Consider the following 14,826-nt stretch of genomic DNA (forward strand, 5'->3'; position numbering starts at 1 on the left):
GAAATGTTCCGTGTATTTTGGAAAGGTGAGTGTGAACCCCAAGCTGTTGCTGCCCATGTTTTGTATCATTCAGTAACAATCTTTGTATATAAGATATTAGAATTTAAAGAAATTGTACAAAAAGATTCGGATTTTGAAAGAAGTAAAAATCTTGGAATGCTGGCATCACACTAAGCCTAGAAATGGAAGACAAGAGTGAGGAATGAGGGTAAGGGTGACTAGGCACTTGGGAAGCATTGACCACCAACATAACCTCCACTTTTCATTCTAACTTCACTGTCTCAACTACTTTGACCTCCATGTGAACAAAAAATTGGAATGAGATGCCTTATCATTCATTCAATTATCCAAAGATATTGGACAGGAGCATGAAGGGGGAAAGAGGTTTTCATATATTGTAAAGGTGAGGTAAGACATTCGTATGAAAGCTTTGTGAATGTTTTCTTTAAATAGGTTCCAGCAGAAAGAAGAGTCTTTGAAAACTTCATAAGTAGCTAAAGGTAGCCACCATGAGACTATTTCTCTGTCTAGTTTCCATTGCTGGGGACTTTCATACTGCTTTCCCATAAGAAACCCAGAGCTGGACACCGAATGGGAACTGTTTAAGTCCACATATGAAAAGAACTATACTGAGGTAGGTGATATGGGAATGTGCATACCTCAAAGATCTGAATGAGGGGGATAGTTCCCTTGAACTCTGCCATAGTGAGACCTCCACTTTAAGTATTAAGTCAATTTCTGGTAACCAATTGGAGAAATCACATTGACAGAATGAGATTTAGCCATAAGATGGCTGCTACCACCAAGCTGAGAGACTTTAAAACCCTGACACATTCTCCTTAGTTGAAGTCTCTTGAAGGGTTCAAGTCAGAAGAGTAACACTTATGACTATCATATGTGACTTCTAGTGCATGTCCGTGTGGGAAAGCCATCCAACTTAGTTTACTTTTCTGCATGAGGCAGCCTTCAAAGAAAAGCTTGGAATGTGTGGATCTTGACTCTATAATAAGGAGAAACTGACTACCAAGTTGAGCTGTCCCTAAATGGCTTAGGCTGCCATGGTATATATTAAGTTGGCCAAGGACCTCAAAGGGAAAGACATGTCTTCAAAAAGATTTTAGAGAGGGGCAAGCTAGTTGGCACAGTGGATAGAGCACCAGCCCTGAAGTCAGGAGGACCTGAGTTCAAATCCAACTAGCTGGGTGACCCTGAGCAAGTCACTTAACCCCAATTGCCTAAAAAAAACCAAAAAACAAAAATATTTTAGAGAAGACTACCACTTAGGTATGGTTTGGATTAGATGACCCCTGAGGTCCCTCCTGGGTAAGGTTGCCAATTCCACATCTCAGAATTATATATGGCAAGGAAATAGAGACTACTTTAAGGTTACTAAACTTTGGCTTTCTGTTGAAGAGGCAATTTATGTTCCCAATAGGACATGCCCACACTTTAAGAGTCTAGAGTCTAGACAATGAGATTGGGCACTCAGAACTCTAGGGCAAAGAGAGTTCATGGCCATCCTTCTGTTAACATTACTGCCTATTGTTGTAAATTTTCTCATAGAAGGAGGATTCTTTTGGGAGAAATGTATGGGAGGAGAACCTGAAGTTCATTAATAAGCAGAATCTCCTGTATAAGGAGGGGAAGCTGACCTACTACCTAGGGATGAACGCTTATGGGGCCATGGTAAGTGTGTGGTAAATTCATTAATTCAATAAACATTTATCAAGCACCTACTATGTGCCAGGCACTGTGCTAACAACTGGGGATACAAAAAGACAATAGATAGTCCCTGCCCTCCAAGAGTTTGCAGTTTAATAGGGGAGACAACATGCAAACAAACGTATACAAAGCAAGCTATATAGGGGATATATAGGAAATAATTAAAAGAGGGAAAGCACTGGAATTAAGAGAAGTAAAGAAAGGCTTCCTGTAGAAGGGGGGACTTTAGTTGGGCAAGGAGGGCAGCAATCAAGTTGGACAGAGGAGGGAGCATTAGAGGCAAGAGAGACAACCTGAGAAAAAGTCTGGAGCTGAAAGATGGAGTGGCTAGTTCATAGAACAACCAGATGGTCAGTGTTACTGGATCAAAGAACACCTCATGGGGAGTAGCATATCAGAAGCTTGGAAAGGAAGAAAGGGGCTAGGTTATGAAGGTCTCTAAAGGCCAAAGAGAGCATATTGTATTTGTTCCTAGAGGCAAAAGATACACACTGGAGTTTATTTAATAGAGGCTGATATCATCAGACCTGTACTTTAGAAAAATCACCTTAATGTCTTAATAGAGGATGGATTGGAGTAGGCAGAGACTTGAAGCAGGCAGAGCCACCAGGAGGCTATTGCAATAGTCCAGGCATGAGGTGATGAGGGCCCATACCAGGGAAGTGGTAGTGTCAGAGGAAAGAAGGAGGCATATTTGAGAGATATTGCAAGGATAAAATCTTAACCCTTAGCAAATGTTTGGATATGGGGAATGATAGATGTTGAGAAATGCAGGATGACTCCTAGGTGTAAGCCTGAAGGACTGGAAGGATGGTGTTTTCCTCTACAGTAATTGGAAATTTAAGAGGAGAGGAGGATTTAGGGGGAAATGAAATGAGTTCTGTTTTGGACAGTTTGAGTTTCAGATGTCTAGTTTGAGTTGTCTGAAACGCAGTTGGAGATAGGAAATTGGAGGCCAGCAGAGACACTGGGAGGACAGGAAAGATATATTTCAGAATCATCAGCATAGAAATTTTGTTTAAAGCCATGGGACCTGATGAGATCACCAACTGAAATAATTTAGGGGGAAAAGAGGGCCCAGGACAGGGGGCTGAGAGATACATAGGGAAAAAGGGCTTGATCTGGAGGAAAATACAGCAAAGAAGATAAGAGGTGTGGTCAGATAGGTAGGGGAAAAACCAGGAGTGAATTGTATTCTGAAAACCTAAAGAGAGGAGAGTATTACAGAGGAGAGAGTGATCAACAGTGTCAAAAGCTGCAGAAAAGTAAAGGAGAATGAAGATAAAGAAAAAGACATTGGGTTTGGCAACTAAGAGATCATTAGTAATTTTGGAGAGAGTAGTTTGGGTAGAATAATAAAGTGGGAAGCCAGACTGTAAGGGGTTAAGAAGAGAGAAGAGAAAGTGGAGGTACCTATTGTAGATAACTTTTTTGAGGAATTTTGGTGAGGACTGAAGAGAAATAAAATGATACCAGCAATGCAAGGATCAAGTGAAGATTTTTTAAGGATAGGAGAGTCATAGGTATGTTTGCAGGCAGTCAGAAATGAGCCAATAGGCAGGGAGAGATTGAAAAAATTCTAAGAGTGGGGATGACACAGCCAGCAATATGTTGGAAGAGATTGGGTGGAATGGGATTATTTGAACAAGTAGACGGGTTAGCCTTGGGAAGGAGCAAGGCCACTTGATTACATGAAACAAGGTTCAAGCAGGAAAAAGTGGCAGAAGGTATCTCAGTGATAGGAAATGAGTATTTTTTTTCTATAAAATATGAGGCAAGGTTCCCCAGTGAGGTCACGGAGGGAAAGGGAATAATGAGAGATTTGAGGAGAGATGAAAAGGTTTGGAAGAGCCACTGTGTAACATGGGATAGTGAGTTAATAAGGGATTGCCTAGCAGCAGTGAGTGCCCAAGGGAGGTTATATAACATAATTTATAGTGGACCCAGTCAGAATGGTTGTGTGATTTTCTCTACCTTCATTCGGCAGCATATAGGAAGGAGGGAAAGGGATTAATGGTAGGAGTGATCCAGTGCTGAGGCTTGACTGGGTGTAATCATTGAAATGATGTCTCCAAAAGAAGAAAACAATATGGAGTTGAATTGCTTCACCAAGGGTCCAGAAGAGGAGGAGAAGAAAGAGTAGTCAGTGCAAAGGAGATGATGTGGAAGAGAATTGAGAGGTCAAGGGATTGGAGGTTATGGTGAAGATAAAGGATAAGGTTATATAAGGGAAAGCAGAGGAAGAGGTGAAAAGTCAATAGATTATGGTTGGATAAAAGGATTTCCAAATTCTTGGATATTTGTGGGAAATGGCAAAATTGAGGCTATGATCATCTTTGTGTGTGGCTGATGTGGGATGGAGGAGCAGCTCATGGAAGGTGAGTAGGTTGAGGAAGGGGTGGTTAAAGAATTTGAGGGAGCGTCAGTACATATGTTGAATTCCCCTTGTATGAGGGTAGGAGTTGGGGAGGAGAGAACAACTGTAAGCCAGGCATCAAACCTATTGAGGAAGGAAGGAAAGTGATCTGGGGGTTGGGGTCTATACACAACAATTACCAGATTTTAATTGGGTAGTAGATAAGAAAGCAGAAACCTCAAAAGAGGAGAGATTGCTAAGTGAAGGAGGAATGGGAATGGAGAATTAACAGTGGGGAGCAAAGAGTATTGTAACTCCCCCACCTCAACTAATGAGCCAAGGGGAATGAGTGAAGGTGCAACCAGTACTAGAAAGGGTGGCCAGAGGAACTGTATCATCAGAAACAATTAACTTTCTCTAAAAAAGGAATACTGATTCTGTGTCCCACATGAGAGCTTGCCATTCTTTCAGACTGAAGAGGAATTCAAGAAAATGCTGAGCCCTCCCATGTCACTGAGGGAAAGGAGAAGATACTACAGCCCATTTTTTTTTCAACTCATTCTGACATTCCCAGATCACTGGACTGGAGGAAGCATGGCTTTGTGACCCCTGTTGGAAACCAGGTATTATCCTTCATTTTATGTTACTCTTTGGGGTTTGCATTTATCCTGCAAGAATTTGGGCAAGAAAATAGTGAGAATTTGAGTGACTGACCATTTGGGTGCAGGGTATAGGCCACGCCACCCTCACAGTAAATGATCAGGCATGGAACGTAAACCAAGGGAATCCTTCTTAGGGAACAGCAAAACCAGAACTCTTACAAGATCTTTCCTTGCCTCCCATGAATTCTCTTGTTCTTCCAACAAATATTGATCAGTCCTATTAAGCTGAAAGTCTTGCACTAATTAAGCATTGTAGCAGTTTGAGTACACTGATCAATTAGTTGCTGTCTTATCTTTCAGGGGGACTGTACCACCTGCTGGGCATACACTGTAACTGGAGCTCTGGAAGGTCAGCTCTTCCGGAAAACAGGCAGACTTGTGCAACTGAGTCCCCAGCAACTACTTGACTATTCTGGTGCCGGCGACTGTACTGGGGGGATATGTCCTTGAAACCTATAGCTATATTATACAAAATGGGGGCGTTACCACTGAGTCCTGCTACCCATATATGGAACAGGTAAATAAAGAAACATTCTGCACTGCCATCCTTGAGAGCAGGCTGGCCAATTTTGCCAAGACTGGGGAAAGGTAAACTCAGGTCCTCCTCCTCACAGATAAGACCAAGGGGACCAAGTTACTTGTGAAAACAATAAAAAGGTTTATGGAGAGAATATTTTCTATACTCGAGTATGCTCATATAGCACGTGGCTGTAACAACAATAACAAAAAAAAAATACCTGAAGAGAATTTGACAGAGATTGTGTTGATGGCATTATTTTTTACAAAATCCATACAAGTCTGAAGTAAACTGATGAATAATTTAGGAAGTCCCTCTAATAAATAGCTTGTCTTATAATTCTACTTCTCCAAGGAGATGACAACCAGGAACCCTTAAGCAGAGATTCCTGAAACCTAATATACAGGTTATGACAGCAAGATCATAATTGTCTATCTATAAAAGTTTGACTCGACACTTAGGTTTCTCAGATTCCTAGTTAGTGTCTTCCCTTTCCAAACCTCTGCTGACTTCCTCCATTTGACTATCTCTTCCAGAAAAATTGGTATTGCTGTCTGAGACGTCGATGTCCAGTTCTTAGAATGAGAAATTATGTATTCTTCCCCAAGGGAGATGAAGAAACTCTAATGAAGGCTGTGACAACTGCGGGGCCAGTGGCTGTGATAATATATGCAACGAGGGCCTTCTATCTTTATCGAGGAGGTATGGGGTCAGCCAAATATGGTGTCAGTCAGATATGATGTCAAAAAAATAAATGCCCAATGTATCACACTAAGCTTAATAATAATCATATTTACATAGTGCCTACTATGTTCCAGGCTCTGTGCTAAGTGCTTTTCACAAATATTATCTTTCATTTGATTCTTGGAAAAACTCTGGGAGATTACTATTAACCTTCTCATATTAGATGAAGGAACTGAGGCAAGCAGGGGTTAAGTCACTTGCTCAGGTCACACAGCTTGGAAGTATCTGTTTGTGCTTGGGTCCTCCCAGGCCTGCTGTTCATTTTACTGAGTCACCTAACTCACCCAAAGAGCTTTTTTCTTGTGTTCTCTAGGATTTTACATTGATCCACATTGCAATGAAAATGACTTGAACCACAGTTTACTGTTGCTTGGTTATGGAGAAGAAGAAAATGAAAATATAGTGATTGAATCAGAAGGAGCATACGGATATGTAGTGAATGGATTTGAAGAAAATCAATATGGAAGGAAGAAATATTGGATTCTTAAAAATAGGTATGGATGATAGAATATGACTAAGGTGTAAGATGTTCTTTGTGGAAGAGGGAGAGGCTGTGTGGGTTCTTTTACTCAGTGGGGTTTGCCTAGATTTAGGAACCTGGATCCTCATTTGGATTTTTCTTCTCAAGCCTGTCCATGCAAGGGAGAGTTTTGTATCTCCTTGACAAAGCTGGCTTTTCTCCACTTGCTGTATTGATCAACAAGGAATTGATTCTCTCTGAGTCTTCATACTAAACTTCAGTTTCCTCTACCTTAGTTGCAGTTTAAATATTGAGCCAATTTCCTATCTTCCATGTGCCTCATGATTTCTTCAAATTCCAGTCTTTATATGAGTTCCTTGGATTCACTTTTACACTCCCAAGAATGAAGATAGAGCATGAAAATTATCCACTTACAATACTGAAGTTGACTCCCTTGACAGTTATTTATGTGCTTATCCAGCTCTGTTCCCTTTCAGCTTTGGTGTGGCATGCGGTGACAGAGGCTACATGTATCTTGCAAAGGACAGAAACAACCACTGTGGTACTGCTACCCAGGCCACCTATCCTGTTCTGTAACCCCATGGAGAAATCATGTAGTTGGAGCTTTAGTCCCGCAGAAGAAATCCTCTTCTATAAGCACTAAACAGTGACATGAGACTCCAATATCTAAGACCAAGTCTTACCATCATAACAATGCGCTTTCATAACTGTGGGATATCAGTTTGCCACAAATGTTGGACCCAAATGTTACCTGGTTATGCTAAAATTCCGTGTCATAAAGTGAATATTTTGAGGAGCACTGAGGATTTTCTTTTCTCTATGCATTGATAGATGTCTGGCAGATGAAAATTGAGAGTTCATCTTGGAGAGAGGGCATTACCGCTCTTCTCTAGATACCTTTAGGTTCATTATTTATCACAGTATCTCATCTATCCTTCAGGAAAAAGAGACAGTTTAATAAGGATGTTTCTTCCCAAAAACCTCCCCAGGACACAGAGTAAAATTTAACTCTATCACTGCTGGAAGCCAAGAGGGGACCACAATATCCTCAGTATTTCTAAATGGAAGCCAGAAGATTAGCATCATTGAGATCTATACTACTTATCAGTATTCCAATACAACCTCATATCACCAAGACAAAAGCCCTACTCCACAAGTGGGAATAGCCCACATCCCACTACCAGCAACCTTCTATATTTCAACCAGGCCCTTTCTATTTGCTCAAAATTGCCCAGTTTCCTTCTTGTCCAGAATATTCTTTTTGCCACTGATTGCACCTCAGTCTCTCTCACATAAATGTCATTTACCTCCTCCATGTCCAGTCATCTTTGTCTCTTTCATCACAACCATGAAATTGAACAATGGAACTTCTCTAACAATCTCAAATTAAACAATACTGAGTCCTGCCCATAGTTGTTGTTGTTGTTGTTTTAGGTATTAAAAAGGCCCCAAATCTGTTTTTCCTTGCCTTTGGTAACAACAGATAACTCGTGAATTAATCGCTCAATGCCCTAAAATTTTCTCACTTGCATCAGATTTCCTCTGTGTATGCTTTAGATAATCTAGCTCTTTTTCCTGTCTTTGCTGTGTTCATTGCTGCATCTATTTCTTATAAGAGGAGGATATGGACTCAGAATGCAGAGTAAGAACATACACTTTCTGAAACACCCAATATGGGAATTTGCTTTCCTTGACCATGCATGCTTTCACAAAACTCTTCTTTGTTTCAAATCTGGCAGGGGTGGGAAGCAGAGAAAGTTATTGGTTAAGGGGAAAAAAGAGGAAAAAGAATAGTTAAAGAAAAGAGACTCATTGAAGATTTTTTTTAATTCAAAGAATAGAATGAAAACCAGAAAGAATAACAGAAAAATAATTGATTATTTATTTAGAAATCAATCTATATGTCAGGTAGGTGCTAAGCCCTGGGAATTCAAAGAGAAGCAAAAGATAGTTCCTGCCCTCAAGAAGCTTACAATCAAATAGAGAAATAATGTGATATATATACACATACATATGTACATTTTTATGTACATATACGTGCACATGCAAGCAAACTATAAACAGGATAATTAGAAAATTAGGAGAATTAGAGGGAAGGCATTAGAACTGAGGAGTTGGAAAAGGCTTGAAGTAAAAGATGAGATTTTAGTTGGGACTTGAAGGAAGTTGGGAAGTCAGTAGATGAAACTGAAAAGGAAGAGGTTCCAGGAATGGGGTACAGCCAGAGAAAATGTCAAGAACAGAGCCAAGAACTGGATTATCATGTTCTTGGAATGAAAAGAAAGCCAGTGTCATTAAATCAAAGAGTACATGATGGTACCAGGAGGCTTGAAAGAAAAGAGGGGCCTAGGTTACAAAGGGCTTATAGAATTTTGCATTTGCTCTTGGAGGCAATGGGGATAGCTTTTTTCCTTCTTTGCCTATTCTAATACTTCAATTTCTTTTTCTTCTCATTGCTAAAACTAATGTTTCTAGTACCATATTGAACAACAGTGGTGATAATGGACATCCTTGTTTCACCCCCAATGTTATTGGAAATGCTTCTAGCTTATCCCCATTACATATGATGCTTGCTGAAGGCTTGAGGTAGATGCTACTTGTCATTTTAAGGAAGTCTCCATTTATTCCTATGCTCTCTAGTGTTCTTAATAGGAATGGGTGTTGTATTTTGTCAAAAGCTTTTTCTGAATCTGTTGAGATAATCATATGGTTTCTGTTAGTTTTGTTGTTGATATGATCAATTATGCTGATAGTTTTCCTAATATTGAACCAGCTGGTATAAATCCTACCTGGTCATAGTGTATTATTCTTGTGATAAGTTGCTGTAATCTCTTTGCTAATATTTTATTTAAAATTTTTGCATCTATATTCATTAGGGAAATTAGTCTATAATTTTCTTTCTCTGTTTTGACCTTCCTGGTTTAGGTACCAGCACCATATTTGTATTGTAAAATGAATTTGGTAAGATTCTTTCTTCACCTATTTTCCCAAATAGTCTATGTAGTATTGGAATTAATTGTTCTTTAAATGTTTCATAGAATTCGCTTGTAAATCCATCTGGCCCTGGAGATTTTTTCCCAGGGAGTTCATTGATGGCTTGTTCAATTTCTTTTCCTGAGATGGGGTTATTTAAGTATTTTACTTCCTCTTCTGTTAATCTGGACAATTTATATTTTTGTAAATATTCATCCATTTCACTAAGATTGCCAAATTTATTGGCATACAATTGGGCAAAATAGTTCCTAATTATTGTTTTACTTTCCTCTTCATTGGTGGTGAATTCACCCTTTTCATTTTTGATACTGGTAATTTGGTTTTCTTCTTTTTTAAAAAAATCAAATTAACCAAAGGTTTATCTGTTTTATTAGGGTGGGTTTTTTTTCATAAAACCAGCTCTTAGTTTTATGTATTAGCTCAACAGTTCTCTTAATTTCAATTTTATTCATCTCACCTTTGACTTTTGGAATTTCTAATTTGGTATTTAATTGGGGATTTTTAACTTGTTTTTTTTTCTAGCTTTTTTAGTTGCATGCCCAATTCATTAATCTCCTCTTTCTCTATTTTATTCATGTAAGAATTTAGAGATATGAAATTTCCCCTAAGAACTGCATCCCATTTCACTGCATTGGTATGTTGTCTCATTATTGTCATTCTCTTAGATAAAGTTATTGTTTCTATAATTTGTTGTTTGACCCACTCATTCTTTAGGATTATATTATTTAGTTTCCAACTAATTTTTAGTTTATTTTTCCATGGGCCTTTGTTACTTGTAATTTTTATTGCATCATGATCTGAAAAGGATGCATTTAATATTTCTGCCTTTCTGCATTAGATTGTGAGGTTTTTATGCCCTAGTACATGGTCAACTTTTGTATAGCTGCCATGTACCACTGAGAAAAGGGTATATTCCTTTCTATTCCATTCATTTTTCTCCAGAGGTCTACCATATCTAACTTTTCTAAAATTCTATTTACCTCCTTAACTTCTTTCTTGTTCATTTTGTGATGAGATTATCTAGTTCAGAGAGGGAGAGGTTGAGGTCTCCTACTAGTATAGTTTTGCTGCCTATTTCTTCCTGTAACTCACTTAACTTCTCTTCTAAGAATGTGGATGCCTATACCACTTGGTGCCTATATGTTTAGTATTGATATTACTTCATTGTCTATGGTACCTTTTAGCAGGATGTAGTTTCCTTCCTTATCTCTTTTAATTAGATCTATTTTTGCTTTTGCTTTCTCTGATATCAAGATTGCTACCCCTGCTTTTTTTTTACTTTAGCTGAAGCATAATATATTCTGCTCCAGCCTTTTACCTTCATTTTGTGTGAATCTCTCTGCGTCAAAAATGTTTCTTGTAAACAACATACTATACCATTATGGTTTTTGATCCACTCTGCTATCTGCTTCCATTTTGTGGGACAGTTCATCCCACCCACATTCAGTTTTGATTTCTAACTGTGTTTTTTCTCCATCCTATTTCCCCCCTCTTATGCTTTTCTCTCTTTTTCCCTTTCACTTCTCACTAGTGTTTTGCTTCTGATCACCACCTCCCTTAATCTGCCCTCCCTTATATCCACTCCCCTACCTTTTTTTCTCTTACCCCTCCTACTTCATAGAGAGTAAGATAGATTTCTATACTCAAGTGAGTGTATATGTTATTCCCTCTTTGAGCCAAATCAGATGAGAATAAGGTTCAAACAATGCTTTCCTCCCTTCCTTCTTTCCCTCTTCTGTGATAGGTCTTTGCACCATTTCATGTAATATAATTTACCCTTTTCTGTCTCCTCCCTTCCTGCTCTCCCAATACAATCTTTTTTTTCACCCCTTAATTATTTTTTTATCACCACATCAAAGTCAACTCACACCCACTCCCTCTGTCTTTGTATACCCTTCTAAATGTCATAATAATGGTACAGTTCTCAAGAATTACAAGTATCATCTTCCCATGTAGGATGTAAACAGTTCACCCTTATTGAATAACATGTTGTTTTTTTTTCCTGTTTACTTTTTATGCTTCTCTTGAGTCTTGTATTTGAAGATCAAATTTTCTGTTAAGCCCTCATTTTTTCGTCAGGAAGGTTTGGAAGTGTCCTATTTCATTGAATGTTAATCTCCTCTCCTGAAAGATTATGTTCAATTTTGCTGGATAGTTGATCTTTTGGTTGTAATCCAAGCTCCTTTGCCTTCCAGAATATCCTTTTATGTAGAAGCTGCTAGATCCTGGGTAATGCTGACTGTGGTTCCATGATATTTAAATTGTTTCTTTCTGGCTGCTTGCAGTATTTTCTCCTTAACCTGATAATTCTGGAATTTGGCTACAACATTCCTTGGTGTTTTCCATTTGGTATCTCTTTCAGGAGGTGATTGGTGGATTCTTTCAATAACTATTTTACCCTCTTGTTCTAGGACCTCAGGGCAGTCTTCCTTGATAATTTCTTGAACAATGCTGCTTATGCTCTTTTTTTTTTATCATGGCTTTCAGATAGACCAATAATTCTTAAATTATCTTTCCTGTATCTATTTTCCAAGTCAGTTGTTTTTTCCAATGAGGCATTTTACATTTTCTTCTATTTTTTTCATTGTTTTGATTTTGTTTTACTGATTCTTGGTGTCTCATAGAATCATTAGCTTCCACTTGCCCAATTCTAATTTTTAAGGAATTTTTTTCTTCAGTTACCTTTTGTACCTCCTTTTCCATTTGGCCAATTCTACTTTTTAAGGTGTTCTTCTCTTCAGTGCATTTTTGTACCTCCTTTTCCTTTTGACCAATTGTATTTTTTAAGGAATTACTTTCTTCAGTCAATTTTTATCCTTACTTTCCTGAGCTATTGATTCTCTCTTACATACCTCTCATTTCTTTTCCCAGTTTTTCTTTTACCTCTCTAATTTGACTTTTAAAATCCTTCTTGGGCTCTTCCAAAAAGACTTTTTGGACTTGAGTCCAATTTATATTCTCCTTTGAGGTTTCAGATGTGGGTGTATTGACAATGTTGTCCTCTTCTGAGTTTGTGTTTTGACCTTCCCTGTCACCATAATAGCTCTCTATGGATAATATTCATTTTTATTTTTTGCTCACCTTGTTCACACATGTCCTGGCTTTTAAAGTTGAGCTCTCCTGCTGGAGCACAGGGGTCACTATCCCAATTTTGTTGTGCTGGGGGCCAGGGGCCTGGTCACTGGCTTTGTGGCTGAGACCTCAGGTGTTGGCAGCTGGAGGCTGTAGGGGTCTGGCAGCTTACCTGGTGCTGAGCTGAGGTCCTAGTGGTGGTGTCTGGTGTGTGCTGAGGCCAGGTGGGATTTTTATGCATTTCCCCCAGGGCTACACTGAAGCACAGGCAAGTCTGACTATTAAAGCATGCCTGCTTACCCAGGGCTGTGCTGAAGTGTGGGGAGGTTCAGATCCTGGAGGACACCCACCCACCCAGAGCTGCACTGAAGCATGGGGAGGTTCAGCTGCTGGAAGATGCCAGCCCAGGGCTGTGCTGAAGTACGTGGAGGTTTGACTGCTGGAAAATGACTGCCTAGCTGGGGCTGTGTTTTCTTGGAAATCCTCCAAGTTTCCCAGGCTAAAAGACTGCTTCTCCCTGTCTTTCCACTGTCTCAGCTGTTCCAAGATTTTTCTGGGGTGCCATTTTCTGTTTTTTCAAGAGGTCACAAAGGGAGAGTGATAGCAGCTTACTACTTAGTCCACCATTTTGGCTCTCAGAAGTCCAATTCTTACTTTTTAAGGAAGGAATAGGGAAGGAGGAAAAGCATTTATTAAGCACCTACTGTGTGCCAAGGACTGTGTGAAGTACTTTATAAATATTAGCTGATTCTCACAACAACTCAGTGAGGGAGGTGCTATATTTATCCCAATTTCACAGTTGAGGAAACTAAGGCAGGTAGACATTAAATAACTTGGCCAGAGTCAAAAATATAGTAAGTGTCTGAGGCCACATTTGAACTCAGATCTCTCTGACTCCAGTCCCAATGCTCTATCCACTGTGCCACAAAGCTGTCTTGAAGGAACAAGCCTTTATGAGGAATTCTCAGAACATCACACAGGAAAAGAAAGTGGCTAATTGCAGGTGACCTGAGCCATTTCTCCAGGGTGTATCAAGCCCCTTAGGCAGTATGAGAGAAGGGATCTTAAGATACTTGCTACTCTGTTCCAGATGGAACAAGGAAGGGCAACTTGTCAATCAGAACTATGTCCAAAAGCTGTCCATCATTATCAGATAAGACTTCCTAAAAGCCAGATCCAAGAGATTTCTGTAGGTAGTCTTTTGCCTTTCTAAGATGGTGCAAATTTGTCATGGATCTGACTTCTGGGAGGTGGGATATCTGATACTAGTATTTTGGGTGATGATGATTAAGTCATTTGGGCGGACATTGCTGCCTTATCCTTAAAAGGATCATATAATCCCACACTAACTACAATTTGGCATCATTGCCCCCATATCCAGATTGGAAATACATTCACATTTTCAACCTCTACCGTTCTTGTAAGGGTTTTAAGTTGACTGCTCAATTCAACAGAGATAAATGCCACATATACCCTAAAAAACTCATATAGGGAAAAGACATTGACCAAATTCCTGCAGTGCCTTTTAACCAGTTCTCTCTAGGCTTCAAACTCATTGCCACTGTCCAAGAATCAGTACAGTTTATAAGCTTTATCTGCACCATCCCTAAAGGCTCTCTCACCTTCCACTTTTATATTGCCCTGTCTCAGCCCACTGGGAGGACTTGACAAGACCTCTGTCCTTCAGGCTATCATCTGTTATTATCAATGGCTACTGAGAGCCGTTTGTGTATGCAATGAGTAGAAACAGGAAATAGGAAACCAGGAAACCAGGAAAAACAGATCTGCAGGAGTCAGATCCCCATAGGCAGGGTGGGCTAGCAGGAGAGAGAGGGTGTCAGGACTAGGACTAGAGAGGCCTCAGCCTGTAGTAGAGTTGCTACCTATTCATGGACATTGACAGTAACACTATCAACTCCTGGTACTTATGACCCTACTCTGCTGCCCTGCACTGCTGCTGTTAATGCTGCAACCTTTGAAATTGCTCCTGCTGCTAGAGACTTTGTTGCCTTCAGTGCCTGTGATGCTGCCAATCTGCTAAAATCTTTGCCACTACTACAGTATGTTACAAAGGTTATACATTATGATCAAGTGGGAATGCTGGAGTGGTTTAATATAAGGAAAACTATTAAAATAATTGATTACATCAATGATATAAGTTTTTTTAAATCATATCATTTTATCAATAGATGCAGAAAAAGCTTTTGATAAAATTCAACCCTCATTTCTATTAAAAAAAAACTTGAAAGTATTGGTATAAATGGATTTTTCCTTAAAT

General features: G+C 39.3%; 1 protein-coding gene across 1 annotated transcript; it reads left to right on the plus strand.

Annotated features, from left to right (window-relative positions):
• The first annotated feature begins 509 nt into the window (after nt 1-509).
• LOC144455700 (cathepsin L2-like) lies at nt 510-7,058 on the plus strand. The gene is given in 9 exon segments (XM_078149174.1): nt 510-534; nt 537-634; nt 1,564-1,686; nt 4,597-4,701; nt 5,041-5,167; nt 5,318-5,328; nt 5,794-5,959; nt 6,315-6,495; nt 6,959-7,058. Coding segments are annotated over 9 exon segments (936 nt in total).
• Nucleotides 7,059-14,826: the final 7,768 nt, after the last annotated feature.

The sequence above is a fragment of the Phascolarctos cinereus genome, unplaced genomic scaffold (genome assembly GCF_003287225.1).
Source record: "Phascolarctos cinereus isolate Bilbo 61053 unplaced genomic scaffold, phaCin_HiC Scaffold_2;HRSCAF=192, whole genome shotgun sequence".
In the NCBI taxonomy this organism is placed as follows: domain Eukaryota; kingdom Metazoa; phylum Chordata; class Mammalia; order Diprotodontia; family Phascolarctidae; genus Phascolarctos; species Phascolarctos cinereus.